The sequence below is a fragment of the Suncus etruscus genome, chromosome 8 (genome assembly GCF_024139225.1).
Source record: "Suncus etruscus isolate mSunEtr1 chromosome 8, mSunEtr1.pri.cur, whole genome shotgun sequence".
In the NCBI taxonomy this organism is placed as follows: Eukaryota; Metazoa; Chordata; class Mammalia; order Eulipotyphla; family Soricidae; genus Suncus; species Suncus etruscus.
In genome coordinates this window covers 68,491,932-68,514,226 of record NC_064855.1, presented here as the reverse complement: position 1 = coordinate 68,514,226, position 22,295 = coordinate 68,491,932, and the positions used below count along the sequence as shown (strand labels likewise).

General features: G+C 37.2%; 1 protein-coding gene across 1 annotated transcript in view; it reads right to left on the bottom strand.

Annotated features, from left to right (window-relative positions):
* ENOX1 (ecto-NOX disulfide-thiol exchanger 1) overlaps window positions 1-22,295 on the bottom strand; it is a 440,285-nt gene that overhangs the window by 72,260 nt on the left and 345,730 nt on the right. Inside the window, exons 12-13 of the mRNA XM_049778780.1 lie at window positions 21,795-21,902; window positions 17,643-17,699 (exon numbers count right to left, since the gene is read on the bottom strand). Coding sequence (XP_049634737.1) covers window positions 17,643-17,699; window positions 21,795-21,902 — 165 coding nt within the window. The remainder of the gene's footprint in view (window positions 1-17,642; window positions 17,700-21,794; window positions 21,903-22,295) is intronic.

Genomic DNA, 22,295 nt, shown 5'->3' with positions numbered 1-22,295 from the left:
AGGAAAAAAAAACTGGATGCAGAATAATTGAAATTTCAAATGGAACTGTGAATGGGCCTAGTTTTAAACAGAATATACATAAAGAGATAGACTGTCCAGCTATCATAAATATATCCATTATAAAATACAAAGGAGGAGGAGGAAGAGAGTGATAGTACAGCAGGTGAAGTGCTTGCTTTGCATGCAGCCGACTTGGTTTGATCCCTGGCATCTCATATGGACCTCGAACATCCAACCAGGAGTTATTCCTGAGGTCAGAGCCAGGAGTAATCTGTAAAGCATCACCAAGTGTGAACCTATAACCAAAATAAATAAACACAAAGGGAAAATGGTAGAAGGGCAGTACTTTTGGGCAGAAGGCCTTCCAGATGATTTCAGTTTCAGGCTCTACTGGTTTTCAATTAATTTTCAAGAAATGTTTCTCATGGACATGAGTTTGCAGAAGATCTTGCAAAAAGGGGGCGGGTATGGGTGCTTCTATTTGGGAACCTCAAACTATGAGATAAGGCATTATTCAATCCTGGTATTGCTCAGTAAAATATAAAAACAATAGATAATAGCAACAAGCCAAATCTCAGTGTGGTTAGTTAGCATCAGAGAAACTATTTAACTCTTGAGACGAAGGAAAAAGAGTATATTGTAGGACTCTATATATCTTTCATGGATTCCATCAGGATGACTAACAGATATAATCAACATGCATCTGCCATACTAATGTGCTAAATGCCAAACAATTTTGTAAGTCCAAACTTCCCTTCTGGACTTCCTAACACAGCTATTTATTAATACATAGCATTCCTAAGAAACAGATATGTAAGATACAGACTAAGATTTATGGACATGTTAATTACAGTATTATTTAGAAATAATAAGAAAACTGTAAGCTAAATGCCTATGATATCAGTATATGGCTCAATTATTTCATATCTACATTGCACAGTCATAAAGAATTATGTCTATGAGGAACATTTGGTGACAAGAAAATATGATAAAATGAAAATCCAAAAATGTACTACTAAATTGAATACAAATTTATTCACTTATTCATCAACATGTTTTCCCTATTGGTCATGTATATGCACAAGACTGGAGAAAACTAAAATATTCAGTGGTTATCACTGAATAATGAATGTTATTTTTACCTCTATGTTCTTTAATTTAATAGTTTAATACAAATTTTTAATTTGTATAACATATAGTTTTAGAAAACAATCATCTAATATTACAATAAATTAAGAAAAGTCAATTTAGTTTGTATTTATTAATACATTATAATATAAAATTTCTGCTTTATGTGATAATTAAAACAAAAAGCCCTATAAGTCTCAAATATTATCCTCTCTGGACATTGAACCTGATGAGCCACACAAAAATTTATACTATTGCCTTCTTTTATATACAACATATAAAAACTCTGAATTTCTATACATAAATACTTTTACTACCAAAAATGATGATCAAATATGAGCCTATTTATAATTATATAAAATTATATACATAATTTTAATCAAAGAGATAAAATACCTGTACACTAAAACTATAAGCCATTGTTGAAAAATGAAAGATTTTCCAGAAATGGAAAAATATTCTATGCTTATGAATTGGAAGAATGAACATTGTTAAAAAGAAGCCCTTATTAAAGTGATGTAAAGATTCAAATATAATTCAAATATAAAGATTCCAAATGCATTATTCACAGAAACAAAACAAAAATAGTGAAATTTGAAACTATAAAATACTCCAAGTATCACAAACACTCCTGAAGAAAGATGATAATAATTTTGAGGTATTATGGATGAATAAGGAGAGTATTATGCTGAGTGAAATGAGCTCAAGGGAGAGACACAAAATAATTGCATTCATTTTGGGGATATAAAAATTATAGTATGGTAATAATATTCAGAGATAATATAGATGAGGGCCAAGAGGAACAGTCTGTGGTGTGTAATTTGCTACAAATAGCAGGAGAGGACATGGCATTTAGGATAGAGAAGGACCATTATGACAATGATAGTTGGAAATGATCACTGGACAAGAACTGGATGCTGAAAGGAGATAAAGTAATTTTCATGATCTCCTTCAATAACAATATTGCAAAGCACAGTGTCTAAAAAGAAAAAAAAGAAGACAGAGGTGGATGAAGAAGAAAAATGTCTGCTCCAAATGCAGGCAAGGAAGAGTATGGGGAAGGGGAGGGTGGGAAACTGGACATTGGTAGATGGAAGTGTACACTTGTGAAGGGTGTCATCCTACATTGTATGTCTGAAATTTAATCATGAGCAACTTTGTAACTGTGAAAAAAACAAAACCCAGTTATATTAAGAACAACCTTGTATCAAGCTGTTTTAAAAAGAGTAATTTTAATAAAATGGAGGTACTGTGTTCTCCATTCTCAAACTATCCTCTAAAAATAATAGTAAGCAAAAGTTCATTGTGTATAAATAATAAAAACAAAATTAGTTCAATAGAACAAAAATGAGGATTCAGAAATAAGCCTACACATGTATGTATAACTAATTAATGAGGAAAGCCAAGAACATAAAATGGAGTTTCTCCAATAAATGATGCTAGGAAAATTTAAGAACTATATGCCAAACACACAGACACACACAGACACACACACACATACACACACACACACACACACACACACACACACACACACACACACACGAAAGAAAGAACTCTTGAACTGAGAAGCTTCCCCTTCCACAAAAGACAATTACTAAGTAGACTATTCAGTTTCCATTCTCCTGAAGCTTCCAGTATGATAAAGACAATACAGATGGAAAGCAAGTGATTAAAAATCTTAAGACAGTGGTATCAGGATGGTAGAGTTGAAAACTAACATGCAAATGTATTCAACCTCACTATTAATTTTAAAAGATGCAAATAGAAATCATGATTTTCAAAAAAAAAAAAGAAAAAATAAATAACATACACAAAATTAAATAAAAATAGATGAAAGATTGAAATATTTAGATATAAGATTTAAAATCATCAAACCAGAAAAGAGATGAGGTTCGTCTTGACATATGCCTTAGATATGTCTTTGGAATCCGAATGCAATAGCAATGTAAATGATATTAAAAATAAAAGTTTTGTAAAGCTAAAAAGCTTCTCTAATGTGGTATATCAAAACAAAAATGTATTCTACTGAGTGTGATATAATATTTGTAAATCATATTTACATGGGCCCGGAGAGATAGCACAGCGGTGTTTGCCTTGCAAACAGCGGATCCAGGACCAAAGGTGGTTGGTTCAAATCCCGGTGTCCCATATGGTCCCCCGTGCCTGCCAGGAGCTATTTCTGAGCAGACAGCCAGGAGTAACCCCTGAGCAAAGCCGGGTGTGGCCCCAAAACCAAAATAAATAAATAAATAAAAATAAATCATATTTACATGAAAATATAACAAAAAGATATGAAGAGCTGGGGCTGGAGCGGTGGTGCAAGCAGTAAGGCGCTTGTCTTGCATATGCTAATCTAGGATGGACCACAGTTCGATCCCCAGGTGTCCCATAGGGTCCCCCAAGCTAGGAGAAATTTCTAAACACATAGCCAGGAGTAACCCCTGAGCAACAATGGGTGTGGCTCCAACCCCCCCAAAAAAGAGATATGAAGAGCTCATACAACTTTAATAGAGAAACAATCTAATTAAAAAGGCAGAGGATCCAAAGAAAATATAGAGGGCAAATAGGCACATGAGAAGTTGTCTATCATTTCTTATTAAAAGTAAAAATAAATCAAACAACTCTGAGCTAACACTTCATACTTGTGAGATTGACTATAGAAAGAACACTAGAGAGAGTGTGGAGAAGTAACATTAGTACTACAATTATGGAAACACTACATAATTTCTCAAAGAATTAATATATCCTACCTCTAGATTTTTACCTAAAGAATATAGGGAAAACTAATTTGAAGATATATACAACCCTGTGTACAAAAGCTAAGAATTGGGAACCATGTAAGTATCATTTGTGATGTGATAATGAAGCTGTTGAATGTATACACTTAAACTACTCTGCAGTTATTTAAAAGGATGAAATTCTACAATATGGATGGATCTAGGCAAGTGGTTTCCAAAGTGGGGAATACGTCCCCCAGCAAGCTGCTGGAATTGTAAATCTAGAGGAGGGATATGATAATAGCCTTAGGTACCACTGTAGTGAGGTGGGAGTGGGTAGATATGTTTGGTATTCAATTTGTTTAAAAAAGACTAATTTCTTTGGGAGTGACATACTAAGTGATTTTTTTTTCCCTGAAAATGGTGGAGGTAGCAAGCCAAATAAGTTTTGGGACCTCTGACAGAGAGAATAAACCTTTTTTTTTTTTAAAGCTGTATAATTTTCCTTGGGTAGTTTATAGAAAACAAAACTAATGAACTAAATAAAACAAAATTAAAATTACTATCTACACTGTAGACCAATCAGTGCAAGAAGTGATGTGAGAAAAGAGAAAGACAAATTGAGTACCTGGATCACTATGACAGTGAAGGATTTCTTTCACCATCATAACTAGACTTCCAGGAATGGCCTTATTTTTGTAGGTAGTAATTTTAAATGATATACAAACAAAATTTATGCATGAGAAAATACAATATTTCAATACAAATTAAATAAAGAGGCTGGAGAGATAGTATCACTGGTAGGGCACCTAAGTTGTATGACGCTGACTTGGGTTTAATCCCCAGCATTCCATGTGGTACCCTGATATCTGATAGAATTAATTCCTAATGTAATGCAAGGAGTAACACCTGAGCATCAGATAAGGTGTGGCCCCACCTAGGACAGAACAGAAGTCTTCCAAACAACACAAAAACACCACCGGGAGAGTAAAGGATCCTGAACAGAGACTATAGTTGATCCTGTGACAATATACTCCATATATTTGGTGAAACCCCATATCTCTTAGGCCAAGTGAATTCCTTTTGGAATGACCCCAATATTTACTGTGCCAGGGCAGGAGGGAAAGAAACAAAACACAAAATATTATTTATCTTTTTATATATATTATTTTTAATCTTCATTTATTATCATTATTATTATATTTACCTATCTATTTTTGGTTGATTTCTTTGTTTTGGTGTGGTTATCGAAGCTGTTGCCCCCATTTACACTTTTTTTTTCTTTTCTTTTCTTTTCTTTCATTATATGCTCTGCCATGTTTCTTATCTCAAGACCATGGCGGTTTTTTTTGTTTTTTATTTTGTTGTTGTGGTGGTGGTGGTGGTGGTGGTGGTGGTGGTGCTTAGCATTATTGTTGGAGTCCTCACTGGATATTTGACACTTCTTTTTCTACTGGTGGAATGTTTCACCTTTTTCTCCTTCGTCTCTCTGAGGAGGAGACCCTCTAGAAGAATTCCGCTTATTTTCTGCGTATTAGACCTTTACCCCATTTTTTTATTATAATATAATTTTATTTTGATCATAGTGGCTTACATATTGCTGACAATAATATTTTAGGTACATATTCACATAAAATCAGGAGGGATTCCCATCCATCACCAAATTGTTCTCCCTACCCGTCCGTTTTTGTCTTCCCTCCCATTTCTTCTTCCCTCACCCCCAGGGCGGCTAGAATATGTGGTCCCCTCTGTATCTAACCTAGTACTTAGTAGTCTTGCACCTGTTTGGTCTTGAGGCCTCCCTTATTTTCCCCTCTAACTGGAGGCAAGACCAGCTATTTCAAGTTACGTGGTTTTGCCTGAAAAAGAAAAAAGTAATAAATTGGGGTAAGGGTCTAATACCCCGAAAATGGGCGGAATCCTTCTAGTGGCTCTCATCATCGATTTGGGAGGTGAAAAGAAAGAGAAGGTGAAACACTCCACCAGTACCAAAAGAAGTGTTAAATATCCATTGAGGACTCCAGCTATATCGATAAGCACCACTAAAAACAAACAAAAAAACAAAACAACACAAACAAAAAAACAACAAAAACAAGCACACAAACAAAAAAACACACCATGGTCTTGAAATAAGAAACATGGCATAGCACATAACGAAAGAAAAGAGAGGAAGAGAAAAAATAAGTATAACTGGGGACAACAATTTCAATAATCACACCCAAACTTTACCCCAGTTTACTACTATTCCCTTCTGCAAACAAAACCACGTAAATTGAACTAGCTAGTCCTGTCCCCCAATTAGAGGGGGAAATAAGTGAGACACCAGGATCAAACAGGTGCAAGACTACTAAGTATTAGGCTAGATACAGAGGGAACAACATATTCTGGCTGCCCTAGGGGTGAGGGAAGAGCATATGGGAGGTAGGACAAAAACAGAGGTGTAGGGAGGACAAATTGGTGATGGAAATCTCCCGATTTTATGTAAATATGTACCTAAAATATTATTGTCAACAATATGTAAGCCACTATGATCAAAATAAAAATAAAAAAAAAAAACTATTGGTATTGCGCAGGGCTTACTTCAGGTTCAGAGCAATGAGATCACTTTTGGCAGTTTTGAGGGACCACATGGGATACAGGGATAGACTCCAAGTTGGCCAGATGCTTACTATGTACAATTGCTCTGATCCTCCAAAATAGAGGTATATTATAAAACGAAAACTTCCTTTTAAAAAAGGTGAAAAGTATTTTAAATTTTCTACTTAATGACAAATGCCTTTTAATATTTTTCCAAAAAAAAAGGAGCCCATGGAACAGATACTGCATGTATCAGTCCATCTTTACATACATTATCACAATTCAATAAATGTGTTTAAAATCATAATGTTTTATGCAGGTAAAACCTCATAGAACCTCAGGTTAACAAGTAGCTAGAACTTTATGGTTAACAATATGATTCTACATCAATTATTTCATTTGCTTCTACTGATGGGATTTAGAGGAAGAAATGATGAGTAATATCATCCTTTTCCAAGAAAGCCAAGGTGAAATGCTATGTAGTCTGTTTTACTGTGTAATCCAACAGTTTCTAATAAAATCTGGAGGAAAAGTTTTGGGTTTTATCATGTGAAGCAACATATTATTGAATTAAAAAAAACCCTGAGAAGGGGTTCTAGATTAAAGATGAGGTAATGAATGATTGGAGCAAAAAGACAAATTCTACTTATCCATAGTATCTTCCACAAAGATTCTTTTTCTTTTAAACTAAAACCCAAATACAAACATGTTTATAATCACAATGCTTAAATAAAGACACGATTATAAGAAAAGAAATTGACTCTGAGGACTTCAAGGGAAAACTCTCCTGTGCCTGTCTGTGTTTCTGAATACCTGAAAGTCTCCTCAGAGGTCTAAGGAGCGCACCCCCAAAAAACTGCAGTTTGAAGCTGCCCAGTGAGTAAACTCTGGCTGTGGGGGTCGCCATCCAATAAGGTGAGCTCTCTGACCTGCGGATGCTCCACCCTGCTGTACCTTTGATTACTCTGAGGACTTCAAGGGAAACCTCTCCTGTACCTATCTGTGTTTCTGAATACCTGAAGGTCTCCTCAGAAACCTAGGGAGCGCACCCCCAAAAACTGTATTTTGAAGCTGCCCAGTGAATAAACTCTGGCTGTGGGAGTCACCATCCAATAAGCTGAGCTCTCTGGCCTGCAGAGGCTCCATCTGCTATGCCTTTGATCACTGTGAGGACTTCAAGGAAAACTTCTCCTGTGCCTGTCTGTGTTTCTGAATACCTGAAGATCTCAGAGACCTAGGGAGCACACCCCCAAACATCTGTCAACTAGAGGCAGTAGAAGAGCGTGGCTTTTCTAACCAATGAACCCCACCACAACATGCAGGGAAAAAACCACACTACAAGCGTGACAATGGGAAACCTCGCAGGCAAACACCAAGCACAGAGAATGAAGACAAAAGCTCAGATGACCTAATAAATTCCAACCACCTGATTAACCTCTCGGATAAGGAACTTAAAACAGCAATATGAAAGATGTTTGTAGAACTCAAAGAAAACATAGATTTATCTGAACAGAGCACAAAGACAAAAATCAGAAAATTCCAAACTGAAGTAACAGATCTGAAAAACACGGTAGCTCAACTGAAAACCTCAATGGATGGCCTCGCCAGCAGGGTAAAAGCAGCTGAGGAGAGAATTGGAGTACTGGAAGATGTGATGCAGAAAAACACAACACAGCAGAAGAAATTGGAAAAGAACCTTAAGACAAACAAACAGACAATGAAAAAATTACTAAAGGAATGTGAACAGATGAAAACAGAAGTCTTTGATAAACTCAACAGAAACAACATAAGAATCATTGGAGTCCCAAAGACCCAGGTAGGAGATCTCCAGGAAGAATCAACTGTCAAAGACATCATCAAAGAGATACTCCCAGAGTTAAAGACTACATGCAATCAAATCCTGCATGCCCGAAGAGTACCAGTTAAAGAGACCCCCCAAATAAAACCACCCCAACACACATCCTCGTTACAATGACAAATCCCACAGATAAAGATAGAATACTGAAAGCAGCAAGATCAAAAAGGGAAATTATATTCAAAGGAGCATCGCTAAGACAGCAGACATGTCACAAGAAACTCTAAAGGCCAGAAGACAGTGGTGGGATACTGTGACAAGACTGAATGAAATGAATGCCTCACTGAGAATACTGCACTAAGCCCAACTCACATTCAGGGTTGAAGGAAGAATACGTAGCTTCATGGATAAACAACAGCTCAGAAACTTCACAGATGATAAACCAGCCTTAAAGGAAAAACTGACAGGTCTACTTTAAGACAACAGAGACCAACAAATATAGCAAACTTATCTACAAAGATGACGTTAAATCCTATGACAATCATATCCTTCAATGTCAATGGACTAAATTCACCAATTAAAAGACAGAGTGGCAAAATGGGTCAAAAAGATGAATCCAACCTTCTGCTGCCTACAAGAAACACATCTGAATAGTCAGAACAAACAGACTCAAAATCAAAGGCTGGAGGAAAATCATCCAAGAAAACAACACCCTCAAAAAAGCTGGAGTGGCCATATCAATATCTGATGACACCAAATTTATACTCAGAAAAGTGCTAAGAGACAAAGATGGACACTATGTACTAATCAAGGGATATGTGCAACAGGAAGAAATCAGACTATTAAACATATATTCACCCAATGAGAGACCAGCAAATTATCTAATATAATTACTGACAAATCTGAAAGAAGACATCAATAATAACACAATAATTGTGGGAGACCTCAGCACGGCCCTATCAACACTTGATAGGTCAACCAGATTGAAACCCAACAAAAACATACTAGCCCTGAAAAGAGTAATGGAAGAAAGAGAACTAGTAGATATATATGACACTCCATCACACACACACACACACACACACACACACACACACAAAACCTGGATACACATTCCTCTCCAACGTACATGGGTCATTCTCCAGGATAGACTACATGATGACACATGAAACATACCTCCATAAAATCAAGAGGATAGAAATCTAGCAGGCTACCTTTGCTGACCACAAAACTCTGAAATTAGATGTGAACTACAAAGCCACACAGAAGAAACACTTTAACAATTGGAAATTAAACACCCTGCTAATGAACAACCAGTGGGTCTGAGATGAAATAAAAAAGGAAATCAAAACTTTCCTGGAAACAAATGATAATGAAGACACAAACAGCCAGAATCTATGGGACACAGCAAAAGCAGTCCTGAAAGGAAAATGTATAGCTCTACAAGCACACATCAGGAAGGAAGAAGGGGCATACTAAATAACTTAATGATGCAGCTCAAAAAATGAGAAAATGACCAATAAAAGAAACCAAAAATAGGGAGACAGAAGGAAATAACAAAGCAGAAAGCAGAAATCAATGAAGTGGAAATCCAAAAAACAATCCGAAAGATCAACAAAAGCAGAAGTCGTTTCTTTGAAAAAATAAACAAGATTGATAGACCATTGGCAAAACTCACAAAGAAAGAGAGAGAAATCTGATAACCCGTATTAGAAATGAAAAGGAAGAGATCATGACAGATATTGCAGAGATCCAAAGGGTAATCAGAGACTACTTTGAGAAACTTTATGCTACTAAACATGAGAACCCAGAAGAAATGGGAAAATTTTTGGATACTTATAACCTTCCACATTTAAGTAAGGAGGATGTAGCATATCTAAACACCCCCAACACTACTGAGGAAATTGAAACTGTAATCAAACATCTGCCCAAAAACAAAAGCCCAGGCCCAGATGAATTTCCTAATGAATTCTTTCAAATCTTTCAAGAGGAGCTTCTAGCAATCCTAGCCAGGCTCTTCCATGAAATTGAAAAAACGGGAACACTCCCAAACAGCTTTTATGAAGCCAACATCACCATGATACCAAAACCAGACAGAGATGCTGCCAAAAAAGAAAATTACAAACCAATATACATGATGAATGCTGATACAAAGATCTTCAACAAAATCCTGACAAATAGGATCCAATGCATTGTCAAGAAAATCATCCACTACGACCAGTAGGTTTCATCCCAGGAATGCAAGGATGGTTTAACATCCATAATATAACAACATCATACACAACATCAACATGAAGAAAAATAAAATCACATGATCATATCAACAGACGCAGAGAAAGCATTTGATAAGGTCCAACACCCATTCTTGATCAAAACTCTCAGCAAGATGGGAATGGAAGGAACCTTTCTCAATCTAGTTGAAGCTATCTACCACAAGCCACTGGCAAATATTATTCTCAATAGAGAAAAACTTTCCTCTAAATTCCTCTAAAAGCCTTTCCTCTAAATTTTGGTACAAGACAAGGCTGACCGCTCTCACCACTCCTCTTCAACATAGAACTGGAAGTGCTTGCTATAGCAATCAGGCAAGAAAAATATATCAAGGGAATCCAGATAGGAAAGGAAGAAGTCAAGCTCTCATTGTTTACAGATGACATGATCCTCTACTTAGAAGACTCCAAAGACTCTACCAAAAAGCTTCTAGAAACAATAGATTCATATAGCAAGGTGGCAGGCTACAAAATTAACTCACATAAATCAATGGCCTTTTTATACACCAATATGATAGGAAGAGCAGGAAGTCAAGATGCAATCCCATTCACATTAATTCCACATGAACTCAAATATCTTGGAGTCAACTTGACCAAAGACGTGAAGGACCTATACAAAGAAAACTATAAAGCCCTGATCCAAGAAATAAGAGAGGACACACGGAAATGGAAACACATACCCTGCTCATGGATTGGCAGGATTAATATCACTAAAATGACAATACTCCCCAAAGCATTATACAGATTTAATGCGATCCCCTTAAAAATACCCATGACATTCTTCAAAAAAGTGGATCAAACACTGATGAAGTTCATCTGAAACAATAAACACCCTCGAATAGCTAAAGCACTCCTAGGGAAAAGGAAAATGGGAGGCATTACTTTCCCCATAGTTATCAAAACAGCATGGTATTGGAATAAAGACAGACCCTCAGATCAGTGAAATAGGCTTGAGTTCTCAGACAATGTTCCCAAGACATACAATTACCTAATTTTACAAAGGAGCAAGAAATCCTAAGTGGAGCAGGGGCAATCTCTTCAACAAGTGGTGCTGGCAGAACTGGTTAGCCACTTGCAAAAAAGCAAACATAGACCCCCAGTTAACATCATGTATGAAGGTAAAATTCAAATGGATTAAGGACCTTGATATCAGACCGGATACCATAAGGTATATAGAACAACACGTCGGTAAAACACTCCATGACATTGAGACTAAAGGCATCTTCAAGGAGGAAACTGCACTTTCCAAACAAGTGGAAGCAGAGATCAACAGATGGGAATAGATTAAACTGAGAAGCTTCTGCACCTCCAAAAAATAGTGCACAGGATACAAGAGTCACCCATCATGTGGGAAAAACTATTCACCCAACACCCATCAGATAAGGGGCTAATATCCAAAATATACAGGGCACTGACAGAACTTTACAAGAAAAAAAACATCTAATCCCATCAAAAAATGGGGAGAAGAAATGAACAGACACTTTGATAAAAAAGAAATACAAATGGCCAAAAGCACATGAATAAATGCTCCTCATCACTAATCATCAGGGAGATGCAAATCAGAACAATGATAAGATATACCATCTCACACCACAGATATTAGCGTACATCACAAAGAATGAGAACAATCAGTGCTGGTGCGGATGTAGAGAGAAAGGAACCCTTATCCACTGCTGGTGGGAATGCTGCCTAGTACAGCCTCTATGGAAAGCGATATGGAGATTTCTCCAAAATCTGGAAATTGAGCTCTCATTCGACCCAGCTATTCCACACCTAGGGATATATCCTAAGAACACAAGAATACAATACAAAAACCCCTTCCTCACACCTATATTTATTGCAGCAATATTCACAATAGCTAGGCTCTAGAAACAACCAAGTTGCCCTTCAACAGATGAATGGCTAAAAAAACTTTGGTACATATACACAATGGAATATTATGCAGCCATCAGGAGAGATGAAGTTATAAAATTTTCCTATACATGGATGTACATGGAATCTATCATGCTGAGTAAAATAAGTCAGAGGGGGAGAGAGAGACGCAGAATAGTCTCACTCATCTATGGGTTTTAAGAAAAATAAAAGTCATTTTTGCAACAATCTTCAGAGTCAATGAGAGGAGGGCTGGAAATTCTAGCTCACTTCATGAAGCTCACCACAAAGAGTGGTGAGTACAGCTATAGAAATAACTACACAGAGAACTACCATAATCATGTGAATGAATGAGGGAACTGGAAAGCCTGTCTGGATTACAGGTGGGGGTGGGGTGATATAGAGGAAGATTTGGGACATTGGTGGTGGGAATGTTGCACTTATGAAGGGGTGTTCTTTACATGACTGAAACTTAATCACAATCATATATGTAATCAAGATGTTTAAATAAAGAAAAAAGGAAAGAAAAAATGAAAATAAATTAAAAATAAATCTTCAGTCCATTTATTTTTTCTCTTCTTTTTCTTCTTTCTTTCTCCTGTTTTCTTATTCTTCTTCCACCTCTTTTTCCCCCTCTTCTACTTTTTCCTTGTCTATTTCTTCCCCCCATTCTTCACTTTATTCATTCTCTTCTCCCCGTTCTTCCTATATTCTTGTATTTTTCTTCTCTTCTTTTCCTCTTTCTCTTCTTTCTTTCTCTTCTTCCTCCTTTTCTACTTCTTCCTATTCTTCTTCCTCCTTCTCTTCGTTTTCTTCTTCCTTTTCCTCCTTTATTATTTTTATTTTATACATATATATATATTTTATTTAAACACCTTGATTACATACATGACTGTGTTTGGCTTTCAGTAAGGTATAGAATATCACCCATTACCAGTGCAACATTCCCATCACCAATGTCCCAAATCTCATTCCTCCCCACCCAAACCCCATCTGTACTCTAGACAGGCTTTCTATTTCCCTCATACATTCTCATTATTAGGATAGTTCAAAATATAGCTATTTCTCTAACTAAACTCATCCCTGTTTGTGGTGATTTTCATGAGGTGAGCTGTAACTTCTAGCCCTTCTCTCTTTTGTGTCTGAAAATTATTATTGCAAGAATGTCTTTCATTTTTCTTAAAACCTATATGAGTAAGACCATTCTGTCTCTCTCTCTCTCTCTCTCTCTCTCTCTCTCTCTCTCTCTCTCTCTCTCTGGCTTATTTCACTCAGCATAATACATTACATGTACATCCATGTATAGGAAAATTTTATGACTTCATCTCGCCTGTCAGCTGCATAATATTCCATTGTGTATATGTACCACAGTTTCTTTAGCCATTCGTTTGTTGAAGGGCATCTTGGTTGTTTCCATAGTCTTGCTATGGTAAATAGTGCTGCAATGAATATAGGTGTAAGGAAGGGATTTTTGTATTGTATTTTTGTGTTCCTAGGGTATATTCCTATGAGTGATATAGCTGGATCGTATGGGAGCTCGATTTCCAGTTTTTGGAGAAATCTCCATATTGTTTTCCATAAAGGTTGAACTAGATGGCATTCCCACCAGCAGTGGATAATAATTCCTTTCTCTCCACATCCCCGCCAACACTGTTTGTTCTAATTCATTGTGATTTGTGCCAATCTCTGTGGTGTGAGGTGGTACCTCATTGTTGTTTTGATTTGCATCTCCCTAATGATTAGTGATATGGAGCATTTTATCATGTTTCGTTTGGCCATTTGTATTTCATCTTTGTCAAAATGTCTGTCCATTTATTCTCCTCATTTTTCGATAGAATTAGATGTTTTTTTTCTTGTAAAGTTCTGTCAGTGCCTTGTATATTTTGGAGATTAGCCCCTTTTCTGATGGGTATTGGGTGAATAGTTTCTCACACTTGGTGGGTGGCTCTTGTATCCTGGGCGCTATTTCCTTGGAGGTGCAGAAGCTTCTCAGCTTTATATATTCCCATCTGTTAATCTCTTCTTTCACTTGCTTGGAGAGTACAGTTTCCTCCTTGAAGATGCCTGTAGTCTCAATGTCCTGGAGTGTTTTGCCTACGTGTTGTTTTATATATCTTATGGTTTCGGGTCTGATATCAAGGTCTTTAATCCATTTGGATTTTACCTTCATACATGATGTTTACTGGGGGTCTAAGTTTAATTTTTTGCAAGTGTTTAGCCAGTTGTCCCAACACCACTTGTTGAAGAGGTTTTCCCTGCTCCACTTAGAATTTCTTGCTCCTTTATCAAAAATTAGGTGATTGTATGTCTGGGGAATATTTTCTGAGTATTCAAGCCAATCCACTGATCTGAGGGCCTGTCTTTATTCCAATACCATGCTGTTTTGATAACTATTGCTTTGTAGTAAAATTTAAAGTTGGGGAAAGTAATTCCTCCCACATTCTTTTTCCCAATGATTGCTTTAGCTATTCTAAGGTGTTTATTGTTCCAAATAAATTTCAAAAGCGCCTGATCCACTTCTTTGAAGAATGTCACTGGTATCTTTAGAGGGATCAATTCCTATATTGTTTCTGTTGAGTTTATCAAAGACTTCTATTTTCCTCTATTCACATTTTTAAGTAGTTTATTCATTGTCTGATCATTTGCTTTAAGGTTCTTTTCCAATCTCTTCTGCTATATGGAGTTGTTCTGCATCTCATCTTCTGGCTCACTGACCCCCATCCTCCGCTGCTATTACTCTGTTGGAATAAGGCTTTTCACTGAGGTTTTCATTTCATTTACCAAGTTTTTCAGACCTGTTATTTCAGCTTGCAATTTTATGAGTTATATCATTTTGGTCTGTCCAGCTCAATCTATGCTTGCTTTGAGTTCTTTGAACATCTCAGATATCTGAGAGGCTAACTAGGTGGTTGGTACTTTTCAGGTCATCTTTATTCTCTATGCCTGGTGTTATCCTGAATTGTTTTCCCATTGCAACATTTGTATAGTAGTTTTTACTATTGGCTGTGCTGGTGTTTGTGGGTTAGAAGATGCACATGGCCACAAAGTGAAGCTGAGAAGCCACACTTCTCTGGCTCTCTCTTACTCGGTGGGGCCCTTAGCAGTTTTGGGCCCTGGAGATTGTGTTCATTGGTGTCTTCTTGGTGGTCTTGTGCAGAAAAGCCTCCATAGAGATTCTTACATATGAATGGCTTCCCCTAATTTTCTTCTACCTCAATCCTATTAATTTTCAAGTTAACCCAAATTCCACAGATAAGGTAAGCTGTTTGTTAATTATCAAACACAAAAACCATAGTAAATAGTATCTCAAGTTTGCAAGTACCTTCACTCAAGAACAGCGTTATGGTAGGTAGATTTTCAAATCTCTAGCACAAACAAAGAAGATGATATTTGAGGATCAGGAACTTGTAGTCAAGGCCAGATTTTAAACCACATCCCATGATATCTGCCCTATAGCTCCTCCAAATTTAGCATGTCTTGTTTATCTCACATATACATTCCCTGCTCAAGTTAGTTCTAAGTTCTTTGGGGACAGGGAACAAGTCTACCCTTTTCTTACATAACTTCATGTACATAACATCTCAAATTCCATTTTTTTGTGTAGATAAAACAGATATAGAAATCTGCTTGATAATTATTAATTGATAATTATTATTTTGGTACTCTTAATGTCAATTTCTCAACAACATGTAATTAAAACAAAAGTAAAGAGATAATCTATAATTTTTTCTAGCTCTAGTCTAATAAGGTATTCATTAGCATTACTATGTCTGATCCCATGTTGTATGAACAATATGGTTATGAACAAAAGTAAGCACTTTTGGTAATGAAAACAATTAGTACATACAGATTTTTATTTATTTATTTATTTTGGTGGGACACATTCAACAGTGCTCAAGGATCATTCTGGGTGACTTTGGAGGAATATATGGGTGCTGGGAATTGAATTTAGGTCAACCTCCTGCGAGCAAGTGCCAGATCAATGATTGCACTATCTGTCTGACCTTCCAGGAACTTTTGGAAAGACCAAAAGTGATAAGAGAGATAGCTGAAAGGGATGGAGCTTATGATTTGCATGCAGGAAATCAAACTTAATCCCTGACAACACATGGTTTCTTGAATATTACTAGAAATGACCTTCAGAGCAAAAATCCAGGAACAGCCAGCCCCTGAGCACTATAGAATGTGGTCCAACAACAAAAAAACAAAAATATTTAAAAAAAATCAAATGACAAAAAGTCCATCAAACATATGCAGTACAACAATTCATATGAATCAGATTTAATACAAGAAAAGAATCTCCAAGGCAATTAGAGTTCTTGATTAATTTTGGGCAGCTGCATATTGTAGGAATATCAAGGTGCAAACTCAGAACTTGTCCCATATGTAGCAAGAGGATAAATGCCATGATTTTGATTCAGGAAAAGAAGAGGTATTCACTGTCAAGATTTTTTTAGGAGAAGGGTTGAGCCCAAATTTCTTTTTTTTTTTTTTGTTTTTGTTTTTGGGCCACACCCGGTAATGCTCAGGGGTTACTCCTGGCTATGCGCTCAGAAGTCGCTCCTGGCTTGGGGGACCATATGGGACGCCGGGGGAATCGAACCGCGGTCCGTCCGAGGCTAGCGCAGGCAAGGCAGGCACCTTACCTTTAGCGCCACCGCCCGGCCCCAGAGCCCAAATTTCTTTAGATAACAATCATTTCATTACTGTCTTCATTAAGAGGTAAACAAATAAATGACATACTTAAAACACAATGCATTATATATTTTATTTTTTTTACTTATTTTTTGGTTTTTGGGCCACACCCGACAGTGCTCAGGGGTTACTCCTGGCTGTCTGCTCAGAAATAGCTCCTGGCAGGCACTGGGGACCATATGGGACACCGGGATTCGAACCAACCACCTTTGGTCCTGGATCGGCTGCTTGCAAGGCAAACGGCACTGTGCTATCTCTCCGGGCCCACAATATATATTTTAGATTTCATTTCATTTGCCCTCCAAATTTGTTACTTCTTTATAGTGTTGACAATATAAATTGTTCAAAAAATTCACTGAGATAAGTTTTGAAATTGGTTGGAGTACTTCTAAATTATTTTTCGGTGACATATGCTAACAATAACTAGGCCCAATCTACCATATTTTATTGACAGTCCACACACAGAAATCTATATAAGCCATCAAGAGTGAAACTTTCATGTATCAACACAGTGCCACATCTCCATGGACATCAACCACATCATATAATAAAAAGTAAATTCTGGGTGAGGGACGCTTAACTTACATTTGGGTCTTCATGGCTGTGCCCATTGGTCTCAACCAATTCCGTTGTACCCTTTAGCTGCAAATAAATTAAAAAAAAAAGAAAAAAGAAAAAGCAAGGCTGTTAAGTGTATATCATCCTGTTAACTCTGATTTATCTGAGGTTGCACTTTATAAAACTTTGAAGAAGGAAAAAAACAACAGATGGAGCCCATAATTCTAATGAGTCTTATTGAAACCAGCTTGAGACCAGTATTTTATGAGACTTGATGACTGGTAAAAAATAAATGGGTCTTGGTCATTATTTTTTAAATAATAAGATTAGAAAGCAGTTCCATAGGCATAAAATGTATAAAATTGGTTCTTAAGGATAATAAATGATTTCATTTCCTAGTTCGGCTGCTATTAATTTAAACCCTGCAGTGTTTGTAAGTTGCCACCAGCTAAATGATGTTATACTAACGATTATTCTTAAATGATGCATTTTAAGGGGTTTTTAACATGCCATAGCTACTAAACATGTCCTCTTTGCGAACACATTTGAATGACTGACATTGATTCCAAAGGCCTAAAAAGAGAAAATATTATTTCCTCTTTTATTATATATTTATTATTTTGGTAAAGGAAGACATCCTTTTGGTAGCTGAGGCATTTGAAGAAAAGCTGTTTCTTAAATAAGACTTTTAACAGCGAACATTTGAAAGCATCTCTCCTGCTACAACTCTCTCTTTCTCTCTCTCTCTCTGTATGTCTGTGTGTGTCTCTTTCTCATAAAGCTTAGGAGTGATCAGTTATCAAGAAATTTCTGGGGGCCGGGCGGTGGCGCTAAAGGTAAGGTGCCTGCCTTGCCTGCGCTAACCTTGGACGGACCGCGGTTCGATCCCCCGGTGTCCCATATGGTCCCCCAAGCCAGGAGCAACTTCTGAGCACATAGCCAGGAGTAACCCCTGAGCGTTACTGGGTGTGGCCCAAAAACCAAAAAAAAAAAACCAAACAAAAAAAAAAAGAAATTTCTGGAAACCTTTAATTGACATTTTTATCCTAGCAGGGCTCAAAACAGACATTTGGAGGGAGCCAGGGAGCAAAGGAAAGGTGGGGGCCTGGCAGCTATTTGCTCACATTCTTCCTATTTTTTGAAGCCTCATATAAGGAATTCATGACAGCACATAAATACTCCAAGCCTGAAAATAAATATACCACTGGTGTGTTTGACTTGGGACATTGGTTCTTTCTGGCTATTTATACATAACAAAAGCTTTCATTTTCTGAAGGCACTCTCATACTCAAAGGATCTCAAGGGAAACAGTATTTTTCATGCCAAGAGAGAGACTTGGTCAAAGGCAGAGTGGAGAAATAAAACAAAGAAATGGCTTATTGACACAGAATAGTCTCACTCATCTATTGGTTTTAAGAATAATAAAAGACATTATTGAAATAATCCCTAGAGATGAGGGCCAGAAGGAAGGGCTCATGATATGAAGCTCACCACAAAGAGTGGTGAATGCAATTAGAGAATAACTACATGGAGAACTATCATAACAATGTCAATTAGTAAGGGAAGTAGAAAACCTGTCTTGAATATAGGTGGCAGGGGGTGGGAGGTGAGGAGGGAGATGGGAACATCGGTGATGGAAATGTTGTGCTGGTGAAGGGGGGGGGGTTCTTTTTTTATGACCGAAACACAACTACAATCATGTTTGTAGTCATGGTGTTTAAATAAAGATATTATTTTAAAATTATTATAAACATGACTGCAATATGAACATTTGAATAAAATATTTGGCAATTAAAAAAAGAAATGGCTCTTTTCTACATCACGTGACATTGTGTATGAAGAGAAAAGCTGTTTTTCTTCTTTGGGGCTACATCACTAATGTCCTATATGTAACAGATATAATGTGTGATGAATACAAAATATTAAGTGTGCCACAGTGATAAAAGTGCCAGGGATTACCGGAGGGCACATCAAAGGACTCAAGACAGGAAAACACAGAGTTTTAAAATGCTCTTTTTTGTTTTGTTTTGTTTTGGGTCACACCCCAGCGCTAAGGGGTTACTCCTGGCTCTGTGCTCAGAAATCACTCCTGTTAGGCGCAGGAGACCATATAGAATGCCAGGATTTGAACCACTGTTCATCCTGAATTGGCTGCACGCAAGGCAAATGCCCTAGTGTTGTGCTATCTCTATGGCCCTGGTTTAAAATGTTCGTATCATGTATAACTAACTGTTCTCTTTGTTGGTTCTTTCTACCCATCTCACTTTTAATTTATTTATTTTTATTTTTTTTTTATTTTGGCTTTTGTGTCACACCAGACAGTGATCAGGGCTTACTTTAGACTCTGTGCTGGGGTATGATACAGGAATTGAAAATGTGTAGGTTGCCTATAAGGCAAGTAAGGATCTCCTCTTCCCTAGATGTTTTTATCTCACTAAAAAGTCTGAGTATTGTGTCTGAAGCTACCACATTTATCAGGGAGACACAACAGAGGCTCTAGAGACTTGTTTTTGTTTTTGTTTCACTGGTCATACTCAAGGCTGTTCAGGCGCTACTCTCTGTGGTCAGCGAAGAGGGTGTACAATGCCAACTATCAAAACCAGGCCTTCTGCATGTAAAACATATATGCTCATAACATTGAGTGCTCTTTCTCATCCCTGTGACATACATTGATTTACATACCAAGTCAGGGACTGTAGGAATAGTATAGGACATGGGCACTTGCTTTGCATGTAGCCTCCCTTGCCTAACCTGGTTGATCCTCAATAGTCTCATCCTCATAGTCTCCTGAGGACTACCAGAGAGCATTGTTGAACAAAAGGACAGGAACAGCCCCTTAGCACACTTGGAGAAGGCCCTAAACCACACCCCTAATAAAACAACTTAAAAAACACCAAAAAATCAAGTCACTAGAGAAGGATGTCATGATGTGTGTGTATAATATTAAGACTCTTTGTCCATCCAGTTGTATTTTCCAGAAGTTATTCATTTAGATCTATGAATGCAGAAACTGAATAAAGGTAATATACACACAGATATTCCATGAGTCCCAAATAAGCCTCCTAGGAAATATTCATGGGGACAGAAGTGAAGTTTTTGAGGTGCAATTGTGAAGGGGATGGATTCTTTGCTCTCTGCTATTAAAATGTTTTGCAAATAAAAATGCCACACACTTATTTTATTTCATTGTTTTGGTTTTGGGGCCATACCCAGCGATCCTCAGGGGTTTCTGCTGGCTCTGCACTTAAGAATTAGCCGGGACAATATGGGGTGCCAAGGATCTAGCCAGAGTTAGCCATGTGTTAAGCAGAAGCCTTACCTGCTTGTAATATCATTCCAGCCCACAGCTCACAAAAAAAAATCATGGTTTAAAAATAAATTACATTCAAAGTTATTTGTGTTGGATAAATAACCTCATAAGTTACTGAGAGGGGAAAAATTTAAAACCACCTAAATTTTACTGCCCTCAAAGTAATGGAGTTTCTATATATGTGATCTCACCCCCGCCCACAAGCCATCAGTCATTATACTGTTGGCAGCAAGCAAGGCTTAGAAGCAAGAAAACATTTCAAGTCTCTCCTAGCTTCTCCCATGTAGATATTGGGCTTAGATATCCCTGTGCTGCCAAGTGATCCGTCTTAGCCGGCTGTAAGACAATACTTTCAAATCCGCTTATCAATGTCAGGCCACACTTTAGTATCAAAGAAAGCCTGGATAAAATGATCAGATTTACAAACTTCATATAAAAGGATTGTTGCTCATGTGCTTAGATAAGTGCCCTGATGCATAGAAAGATGTTTTTTTAAATGGCACTATGAATCAGTCTTTCTTATTCACATGTCTGCAAGATTACCAGGGGGCCTGGGCTAAACTCACTTTCCTCACTGTTAGACTTAAGAGGAAACTAGTTGCTTGCTTTGAAATATATCTGCATTGCTGGCATTTGAAACCTTATCAAAACCCATTCGTCTTCTTCAAGTAATGTCCATACTTCTATTTGTCAGGCTTGGGTGGCCTAAAGAGGCACAAATTGAGAACAAAGATGCCAGGGAGATCATAAAGTCAGCATGGCACAGCTGCTAGGGGCTAGGAGAAGTGACAGGGTAGGTGTACTGCAGGGCTGAATTCCCCAAATCTGCACTCACATAGCTTCATGAACCAGAGAGAATTTTTACTTACTTGTTCCTGAAGGACTTTGAGCAAGGCTTGTGTGTGTGACTGTTCTTCCTTTGCTTGCTCAAGTTCTGATTTTTTGCTGTTTAACTCCTCTTGGATGTTCAGCAATTGCTGGGAAATTAAAGAATATTTGATATAAGTAGGAGATTGCAAGAAATTCAAAAACCCACTGAAAAATATGACAAGATATTTCCACATAGCCAAGCTTCCAAACTGTACTTGATTTCTTTGTTTGTATCACCTACGCTTTAGCACAGGGACTTTTACAGGCTATAGATACATAATCAGCTGATTTTGGCATTCAGTAATTGACTTAGTCTTTTTGCAGGTACCATTCTATTCCTTTGAACAAATGCATATTAAATACACGAAGAGGTTAGTACACTGATAAGTGAAATTAAATAAGGAAAGGAAATTAGTCAACTTACTGAGGATATTGTCATTTTACATATGATGGTAAAAGCTAGCTTTGTAGTAGTTGTGGAAAGCTACAACCACAAAAGA